Source organism: Cynoglossus semilaevis, chromosome 8, assembly GCF_000523025.1.
Source record: "Cynoglossus semilaevis isolate Cse_v1.0 chromosome 8, Cse_v1.0, whole genome shotgun sequence".
NCBI lineage: Eukaryota > Metazoa > Chordata > Actinopteri > Pleuronectiformes > Cynoglossidae > Cynoglossus > Cynoglossus semilaevis.
The window spans coordinates 19,642,096-19,652,414 of record NC_024314.1 but is presented as its reverse complement, the minus strand read 5'-3'; the positions used below and the strand labels follow the sequence as shown (position 1 = coordinate 19,652,414).

Genomic DNA, 10,319 nt, shown 5'->3' with positions numbered 1-10,319 from the left:
TGTCAGTCCAATATGTTACAGAACACCGACCTCGGAGGTGTTTCTACTGTTATTTTAGTAAAGTAAATAGACTTAGTGTTTCCACTATAGCAGTCACGTGACTTTGTTTGGGAACATACATTATAGGCGCAGAGGCGGTGCAACATAAATCTAAATTGTTTCCTGGTGGTAAAAATAAAAGCCATGCTCAGAAAGGTGTGAAACGCATAGAATTTCAAATTAAGCTTAAACGTATAGAATTGGTTTGTGTTGAATGAGTTAGTTGGGTTTTTTTATATATATAAATTCAATTACAGCTATTGCAATACATGTCAGAATCACAACATATAAACATGCACATGTGTGACTGAAAGCGTGATGTTGTGACCGCAGTGTTTGCTTGACTGGCTGATATTTTGGTCACGTATGTAGGCAGCTCTGGAGGAGGAGTGAGGAATGTGTGACCACAGAGCCCGTCGGCCCCACAGTGCATGTCTTCCTCCCTTGTCTGGGTACAAAGATGTGGACCATCACATCCCTGAACGGCTTATCCAGGTCCGCTGCATGACAAACCGCTGCCGACAGCCTCCCACTCACAAAGTAGAAAATGACAACCCTTGGTACAGCTGCAGCTCCCGGAGAAGACTGAGCGATTTCCCTTTTCCTGCACTTCACAGGGAGCTGTGATTGCCTCCGCCCTGAGTGTGGGCGTCTGGGTGGCTGAGGACATGTCAGGTTCATGTCAATCACCAGGTTGGACTCGTATACCTCTGTGATCAGGGGCCCTCTAGTTTCAGGCGTTTAGTGCCATCTGCTGGACTGCTGACTAAAAAGAAAAGTCTGACCGTCAAACCCTAAATTTACTGCACTGTGGTTTGGGATAATGAAGAACTGTTATTTGTCCCTTAAAACTTCCGAGTCAACATATTTTTAAGTAGCTAATGTTTATCTTCTTTTCGTCCGGAGGCCTGCACACCTACGTATGTGTTACCTTGTGCAAAGTGTGGTTCGACTTCCAGGTATCGCACAAGAAAAATGTGGAAAAGAAAAAAAAAAATCAGCCACCCATATACGTTTAATGCAATTGTTATAATGTCAAATACATTGTTGTGTCAGTGTTATTTAGCATTTTTTTTATCTTCTATGATAAGAGTTGCTAAGTTGTAGCCAATATTACTTTAAAAGAGTTAAAGCTACATAACCTAAACTTTGCTAAACAGTAGACCACGAGTTACTACTATCGCTTGAAATTATTATTATTAAATAAAGAAGTGTGTTCTAAAAATGTCATATAAATAAATGCCATCTACAAAAGTTTAAGTTTGTAGTTAAAATATAACTTATATTTACAGTATATTAGAATTGGCTAATTAATTAAACTAATAGATTAAACAGTACGAGAAGTACTTATTGGCGTTATTTTTTTAAAAAAAGTGTAGTTTTACGATTATTACTACTAGTAGAGTAAGAAATGGTGCATTTTTCTTCCATGTAAATCGCTTCAGCTCTGATCCAATTCAGCAGGTGGCGGTAGTGTCCCATAAGCTGCCCATTGCCGTCACCTGACTTAAGACGTCATCATTCGTCACGTCCGGATAAACTCGGGCGGGTTTTTAGAAAATGTTTTAGTAGCGTACCTCTCGACTATTGCTCAACAAAAGTAAAAATAATTATACATTTGAAGGGTTTTAATCCGCAGCCCCACCGTTAGTGCTATACAAACATTTAGTGACTTCTCTGGCGTTGACTTTAGTATAAATGTAGCCCTTTATTGGTCAGAAAAATAAGCACTAAGGACTTCACTGTATCAAATATGGACCGACCATCCAGGTAAGACAACGCTTATTAGCAGCTCGTAGCACCAGTTGGCTAACTTACCCTTTTAGTTTGTAGTTTTACGCTAACAGATTGTTGTTGATAAACAGGAAAACAAAGATGGTAAATTACCGTGAGTCCAACGACATGGACGACGATGATGGTGAGTAAAGTCTGGTCAATACTAAATACGTTCTATATTACCGTTTGTTATACGGGTTATTTTGTCGTACTTTTTGTCCACTTATTCTGTATTGCAGCCCCAACAATGAAGCTATTGCACTCAGGACTCCAACGTTTTCCTGCCCAACATTCAGCAATTTCCTAAACTTTTGCTACCCCATTACAATATTTTAAATATTTTGGTGGTTTTGGACTGACATTCTTATGTACATTTCATTTATCTTTTGACCAAATTTAATGTGTAATCTTACTTTTGGATTTACTGTAGACGACCAAATTTAATGTGTAATCTTACTTTGGATTTACTGTAGATTTACTGTAATTGTTGCTTACATTACTTAAATTCCTTTTGTCATTTATTTTAACTGCAATTTAAATGTCCTGTGTCTTACTACTACTACTGTAGCTGTTTTTTTGTCTGGTTTGTAGTTGGCCTTTGGCTGGTTTTTAATTACATTACATTTTTAAAGCAGTTTCAACATTCTTAATTAACGTTTACCTTTTAATTTTACCTTTCTGACATTTTTGGTAACTATTGTTGGTTTATGCAAAAAAACAAACACTGTACATATTTTTACCATGTTTTGACATTTGCAATCAGCAATTTAAAAACAAAAGTTTTCTAAAACTCTGAGCCCTTTCTATACTTACTCTTTGACAGTACTGTTGATTTTCTGTCATCTTAAATATATTCTGGGTTAAATTTTGCATACTGTTGGCATTTTATCTGATTATTTTAGTAAACATTTGTATTGCATTTAGACTTTAATAATGATTTACTTTGCTTGTTTAATGGAAGTATTTGTTAAAATGCAGTACATGTTTTCATTAAATTACAGTATCTAAGTATCACACAAGTTGGCACAGCAGCATTTTTACATAACTTAGTTTGTCTCTGTTTAAAAATCCTTGTACATCCTTGATTTAGGTGCTGGTCAAGAACATCTGTGGTTTACAAAATCTGACTGTTTTGTTTCAACTCACCTTATTACCTGACTGTACATCTGCTGATTTGTTACAGTTACCAACAAAAAGTCTTATGTCAACATCTTATGTTCTTGTTCTTTATACTTTTACGATAGATGACTTTGCTGATGTCAAGGCAGCGCCGAGTAAGAAATTCAGAATGGATGAGAAACAGAAGGACAAAAAGTCATCGAGTAAGTCCTCCAGCCAAGAAAGTAACTCTCTCAGCCAGAACAGCAGGTGGGTCAGCAATCACAAATGAGTTTTACTTTTGCTCTTCTGGAAAATGACTCTTTGGGTGCTCTCCAGACAAAATAATATATAAATTAAAGTAGATTTGAAAGACACATGGAAACAAAAAATACTACAGCTACTGCTTCAGGAATAAAGATAAAAATGTTTAACATTCACAGATTAAGAAAATTTTATGTCCAAAAAAGTAAACATTGGCTAACATTGGACTTTTCTACTTCATTTGTTGCCGTTTTTTATTTTCTTTCAACCCGTGATTCTCTCTCCCTCTCCTCCCACAGACGACCGCTGGACCAGAAGTTGCTTGATCGAGATCTAGAAGCAGCCATTACACTTTCTTTGCTCAACAGTGTTTCTGAAAATAGGGTTCAGTCAACTGCTACTAAAGGTTTGCTCTCTTCTGATTTGTATTATGTGCTGGAAAATTACTTTAAATTTGTTTAAAGTGTTTCCTTGATTGTGCTTTAGAAGTCAAAGTTCAACTTCCAGTCGATGAAAATACAGATCCCTTAACAGTGCATCTGTCCAACTGCAGTGTGGATGCTGCTCAGTTAGGTGAGTGACATCTTTGAGGGACACCACGGGTTCTCACTGCAGTCACAGATTGGAGTCAAAAATATTAAATTAAAGTAATTTAATTGTTTTATTTAGGGTTTTTTTGCCTGTTGATTAAAAACTAGTCAAAATAGTAAGATTAAAGTCAGCTGTCAAGATAAAACATTCTTTATATTCCCTGTTACAACCTTAACCACTGCTGATACAAAGTTTTTGTTTGTTTTAAATTCTAGGTTTGGATGAAATCACGTCCGAATACAGATCACCTGCTCCATCTAAACAGAGAAAAGCTGCTGCTGCTGCTGAAAAGAAGAAGCAAATACCAGAGGAGGAAGATGAGGATTATCAACCCAAACTGACTCCAGGTCAGAGTTCATCATCTGTATTTTTATTAAAGCTTTGGGTTTCCATTGTACTGAATGTATTGTGAGGTTATTTTATATATTTTAGACTCAGAAAGTGATGAAAACTTCAGTGAAGCTGAGGAGAGCGAAGACGATGAATTCACTGTGAAGAAGGTCAGCAAAGTTCAGAAGAAGGAGAAAATAACCACAGAAAAGAAAATCAAGTCACCTGCTGCTGCCAAAAAAGAAAAACAGACGCCTAAACCAAGCAAATCGAAACCTACAGCAGCAGCAGCAGGTCTGTATCTGTCATTCTTAACAAATCTCTGTTGAGTTTTGAATGTGTATAAGAAAATTGTTTTCTTTATTTCACAGCAACTTCCATCACACCAGTAAGAAAACCAGCAGGAACAAAATCTGCACCTCTCATGCCTGCTCTATCTCCGAATCCAGCAGGGGGCAGAACACCAAAGTGGAACCCACCAGGTAAAATCACAGCACAGATATGGTGTTCTAATGTTTTTGTACTTTTTACTAAAAGTTTTTGTTTTCTCCTCAGGTCACGTGGGTAAATGTCCCAGCTCTTCCTTGAGTCCACCACTCAGGTCTCCAAGTCAGGGTCTGAGACTCGGACTCTCAAGACGCGTACGAGTCAAACCTCTTCATCCCAGCGTGGCCACTCACTGACTCAGCTCATCACATCTAAATGTATGTCGTGTTTAGTTTCATCTTTGCTACTTTTAAAAGTTGTGTTAAATAATTTCTTGTAATTTTTTTTTCTCTGAAATTGTTTAGCACAGATCCCCCCCCCATTTACTGACATTTTAAGATTAAAATGATAATGAGATAAATAACAGATTCATGTCTTTAAAACCCAACATTGTATTGACTTTGTACATTTTATTGGTTGTTGACCAGATGAAAAGTTAAAATGTTTCTTTGTGAATCTTATTTAAAAGTCAGAAACATTTAATACTATGTATATGTGTGTAAATTAAAAAAAAACATACCAGTATTTTCACTCTTGTTTTTTGTTGTTGTTGTTGGTTTAAACTTCCAAACTAATTTACACCTTTTGCGTGAGCTGTTAGCTACCGTCTTAGCGTAGGGAGTAAAAAGAAGGTAATATATTTACAGCCTCAACAATGAGGCAGTTTATATGTAAATTATACTGTGTTAAATAAGTCAGCGTAATGTTCGATAAAGTGCTGATGACAATGTTCAAGTCTGACAGGAAACACTGCTATAAATGGTCAGGACTGTTCAGCAACAAAAGTTTCCCATTTACTCTGCCACAGGAGGCGCCCTTTTTCCTTCAGCTGAGCAGGCAGCGAGCTGTACCTGAAAATAGAAAAATAAAAATGTTTACATGTACAATGTTATACAAAGAAGCACTAACATACGAATATTATAAACAAGACTTTAGCTATTTGTAAAAAAAAAAGCCTGTTGATAATTTGCTACTTTGTTGCTCGTTTTGCTAATTGAGCTATTTCCAAACTATCAGCTTTAGTTACATGAGTTGTAGTTAAGTTGTTTTTTTTTTTTACTGGACTTTTTTGAATTTTTATTGACTAAATTTGGATGCGCTTGTTGACAGGAAATTTAACTTTTTTTTAATTTAACTGCTAAAAAATAATCAAAAGAAACAGAATTTAAAAATGACATGAGCTGAGTAAATAGTTACTTGATGGAGTTGAGAGCCAGTTCTTTCAGAGTTCCCAGGTTGGCCTTTAATCCACCAATGCCGACAAAAGCCTGGTAAAAGTCGTAGGATAGTCCTGTGGTACCGAACAGAGACGGGTCATCAGAGCTGATGACCAGAGGGTGACCTTCGGACATGAGAACAGCTGCAGGATGGTTCCTCAAGTCTGATACCAGCTTCAGCACCTGTGTAGCACAAGTACAGTCAAAGACAATAGTTGTAGCTACGGTAACTGTCATAATGAACAAAAGTCGGTCCAACCTGGTTAGAGATAGGACACAGCTCCACAGGAACGTCTTTCCTTCTGGACAACTCTTTGGCCAGTGGATGATGAGCCAAAGCGAAACCGTGTCCGATTCGTTTGGTGTTGAACAGGAGAGCATCTAGAATGTTCTGATCCACGTCTGTGCCCTCATTGTCTGCAGAACCATTCAAAACAAAGTCAGAGTTTGAAATATACAAATTTCTATCCCTGGCAGTATTTTGAATTCCTTCAGTTCTCAATACCTGTTTCGCCTGCATGAAAATAAAATGGCAGTGTTGAGCCCAGCTCCTCAGGTAGAGACAGGGCATCTCTGTAGAACCACAGAGTTCTGCCACTGTCCTCCCTGCCAACCTGTAAATGACAACCAACAACTTTAACTAAAATTTTTTGCTGTAATTGTAAATAAATTTTTTTGCTGTAATTAACAGTTTAATTCTCACCATGTCGAAGCCTGCGACTACATCAGGGAAAGTCTTGTGCAGCTCCACTGCCTCCTTAACAACGTCTTTCACCTCATTTACTCCCAGAGCCCTGGAGACAGCAGTGACCAATAGACGTCAGAGCTAGTACTGTTCTATAACTGGACCCGTCAGAAAAGAATTCCAATAAATTACTGGTTTTAATTTAATAGAAAGTCCGTGAGGTAGAGAGAAAATTGGATTAACCAAATGCATGAATAAAGTTTTTCATTATAACATGTTGTATTGTATAGTTGTTCAGACACATGGACCTTTGTTCGGCGTAATGAACAACTGCAGGACACAGCTGTAAACGTGATACTTTAGAGAAGGGCATTCACTCTCACTAACAAGGGCTTTTTGTTGCCCAGAGGAAATGAGGTTAAGGGGTATTTTTGCCTCATTGTCAGTGCAATTTAAACAAATGTATTTACTCACTAAATGTTGACGGAAATATCTTGTGGTCAAAATGTCAATAAACTAGCTTACAGTTATACTTTGGTATGTTTAAGGTTGCTTTTAAGTTTAATATTACCATGGTTGTTAACATGCAGGTGTTTAGGTAATTCTGGTTAAGCATTAGCTTTTATTCTTGTGTATATTTTTAGCTTCTCAAGCTGTTCCTGGTCCGTAACCTGAGACCCGTAACCAAAGATGTCTTTTTTTTGTGATTTTTTTATTTTATTTTACATTTTCAGAAAAAAATACAAGTCATTTACAAGATAGTTATACCACACAAAACTTGGTGTTTTATGTACCTGTGTGCAGAAATGATCATGCGAGCCCCTAGGAAGTCTGGATGATCTGCGGTAAACTTCTTAGTAACTTCTTGAAAGGTCTTCAGAGTCCAGACTCTGTCGTGAATGGTACCGTCCATTTCATAGGTCTGTGATGAAGAAGATTTCACTGTTAGATTTGAAAAGACAGTTTGCAGAGGACAAAGGGAAAAACAGGGACCTTGGAGACACCACTCCTCAGCTCCAGGTACATGATGTTATCCTGGTGCAGCTCCTCCAGGCCTCTGTAGTAATAGTCCCTCAGCACTGGAGCGTGAGTGATCAGACCTGCAGCAGCAATGAAGGACTTCTCAAACTTTTCCCACACAGCGTCCTGGTTTGGATACTCATGATCTGGATCCTCAGTAAAGACTGACAGGTGCTTCATTAAGCTAAAAGTGAAAAAATATTCATACACTGCTTCACTTGTTTATCTTTAATTGTCTGACAAATTGTGTAATGAAGGAAGTCTTCAACCTGTTGTCAAACTCTGTAGGATCTTCCAGTCTGGACCTCAGCGTCTCCAACAGCTGCCAGTAGAAACAGTCCCACCGTGGGAAAGGCTGACTGTCAGAGAACAGGAAGCGGACGTTGTTGTCCCACGTGAAGCAGATGTGACAGTGAGGCCTGTAGGTGACGTTTTTCACCAGCCACTCCACGCTGACCAGAGCAGAACTGTGAATGTGCAGCGCTGCACCTGTCAGTGACACGGCAGTGAGGTGAGGCAGAATATAAAAGTTTTTAAATGATAAAAATATTTTTCTTTTGCATTTGTCTCTTGGTTTATTTAGAATTATTTATGCTGTTAACCTTTGTTTTACCATGGGGGAGTTAAGATTACAAAGTCAAAAAACAATGAAAACAAAGCTAAGTACAACAAGAAATATGTGATACAATTTAAAATCTAATAAATTGGCATTTTTGATTGATTCCAGGCACGGGATTCCAATTTGTTGTCTCTGAGTGTACATTTAGCTAGCTCTTGGCTAATCTTTCTTACATGTTTTACATTAATTGTATATAAATAAACAAATAACACATAATTTGGCTCTGTCATAGCTTGAAACCATTTTGGGTGTATCTGTGACCAACGTTTATTCGTTTGCTAGTCATTTTTTAGTTATTTTGTGGCTATTTTGACTAGACTTTAGGCAGTATTTTAGGAGCTGGAGTTAAGTGCTTTATTCTTGTGTTGTTAAAGTAATTATTCAATAGCTAGAGGTTATCTAAAAATGCAATACTACAGACAAAACAGTTGTCACAGAAATAGCCAGAATAGACTTAAAAATAACAAGAGCATCTAAGGGTTATAATATAGCTGATAGTTAGCTAGGTAATGGAAGTGTTTGAGAAAATGATATCCTCTGATTTACTCTGCATTTATTTTAACGTATTACTTCAAATTTGTAATGGGTTGACTTACTTTTTGGATATTCCATCGTTACAAATTAAAACATTTAAAAATAATTTGTTTAAACCAGCACTGCTGGATCATTCATCATCACCTTTCGGCATCTTCTGCAGCAGTTTGAAAACTGGGCTCTTCTGAATGAATGGTTTTGCCTTAAAAAAGTGCATAGAGGGTAGAAACTGAGGTGCAGAAATCTCTTTCTCCTTCAGGTGGTGGAGGTGAGCATCCAGCTTCTTCTCAGCTTCTTCTCTTAGTGTCACCTGGCCCCCGGTCAGTCTGGACTCCTCCTGATGGATAAGCAGCTCCCTCTGGGCCGGGTCTGGCATCCCATCAGACGACCTCCAGAAAAGCAACAACAAGGGCAAAAAAGTGACCCTAGTCTGGTGGAGTGAGAGCAGCATATCGTTGAGGACCCCTGCTGACAGCCACTGTTCTATTCCTTCTTCTCCGTCTTCTAGAATATGACCAGGCGTTCTCCACTGAGAGAGATGGCTCTGCGCAGTCTAGACACTGGTGAGTAAATTGAACAGACTTGTTTTTATGGAGAAACCAGCATGATGACTATCTGCTGAGCTCACATTCCACTGCTGACAGACTTCATTTAATCTCCTCTGTTTCCTTAATTAAGTATTTAGGCATTAATAAAGAGAAACATTTAGAAGTCTTCATATTTTCAAAAGCCAAAAGGTAGACTCAAAATATAGGAGGAATCTGCATTGTCAAGAAAAAAAAAAGACTCACGTGTAAGAAGGAGCTCCTGTGTCTTAGTCTCATTCGTCTTCCTGAACAAATCAGCTGATTCCCCACACAAAGCTCCGACAAGACTGTTGGTATGTCAGTAGAACACTCCCAGCAGCTGAATCATTGGAGCATTCTGCCCAATGTGATAAACCAGGGGTTAGCAAACTTGAACAAGTTGACCAGATTAGGGATAGAAAAATTCACATTTTGACAGATTTTGTTTTGTTTGTTTAGTTTTGACCAAATATGACACAAAATAGTTGACATTTTGACAGAAATTTTTATAAAAATTTTTTCAAACAATGTTCTATTAATGCCCCAATTTTATGAGAAACATGCAACAAAAGATAATATTTTGAAAATTATTTTTACGTGATTTCTGACAATGTTTTTAGTTTTTGACCAAAAACGACACGAAAAGTTCACATTTTCACTCTCCCACTTTAAATCACAACTAAAAACACATCTATTCAAAACTGCATATTCCCTCTGATTGAAGTAACGCACCCGCCCCATCACCCCCCGACTTGTACTGTTTTAACTGTTTTCAACAAACCACCTATAGCACCCCCCGACTTTTAATTAATTGACTTATTTATTGTATTTTAAATTGTTTTTAACTGTTTTACATTGTCTCATAATGTTTTAATGTTTTTACTGTCTTTTCTTGTATTGTGTACGGTGACCTTGAGTGTCCAGAAAGGCGCCTATAAATAAAATTGATTATTATTATTATTATTATTTTGACAGAAACTTTTATTTAAAAAAAAATTCAAAACATTTTCTGTAAAAGAAGATATTTAGAAAAAACATACAAAACGCAAGAATATAAAATGCAAGAACATAAAATGCAAGACTATGTCCTAAAA

General features: G+C 37.3%; 2 protein-coding genes across 2 annotated transcripts; one reads left to right on the top strand and one right to left on the bottom strand.

Annotated features, from left to right (window-relative positions):
* The first annotated feature begins 1,464 nt into the window (after positions 1-1,464).
* On the top strand, positions 1,465-5,009 carry rad51ap1 (RAD51 associated protein 1). Its single transcript, XM_008315584.3, has 9 exons — positions 1,465-1,809; positions 1,905-1,957; positions 3,060-3,183; positions 3,477-3,583; positions 3,664-3,750; positions 3,984-4,115; positions 4,201-4,392; positions 4,470-4,580; positions 4,654-5,009. Exons 1-9 carry the CDS (start codon positions 1,793-1,795, stop codon positions 4,779-4,781), a joined length of 951 nt encoding a protein of 316 aa, XP_008313806.1. The 5' UTR covers positions 1,465-1,792; the 3' UTR covers positions 4,782-5,009.
* ada2b (adenosine deaminase 2b) lies at positions 4,865-9,516 on the bottom strand. Its single transcript, XM_008315583.3, has 10 exons — positions 9,451-9,516; positions 8,804-9,219; positions 7,776-7,995; positions 7,480-7,690; positions 7,281-7,408; positions 6,505-6,595; positions 6,307-6,415; positions 6,061-6,218; positions 5,782-5,984; positions 4,865-5,435 (listed from the first exon to the last, which is right to left on the bottom strand). The coding sequence occupies exons 2-10, from the start codon at positions 9,108-9,110 to the stop codon at positions 5,348-5,350; spliced, it is 1,515 nt and encodes a 504-aa protein (XP_008313805.1). The 5' UTR covers positions 9,111-9,219; positions 9,451-9,516; the 3' UTR covers positions 4,865-5,347.
* Between the last annotated feature and the right edge of the window lie 803 nt (positions 9,517-10,319).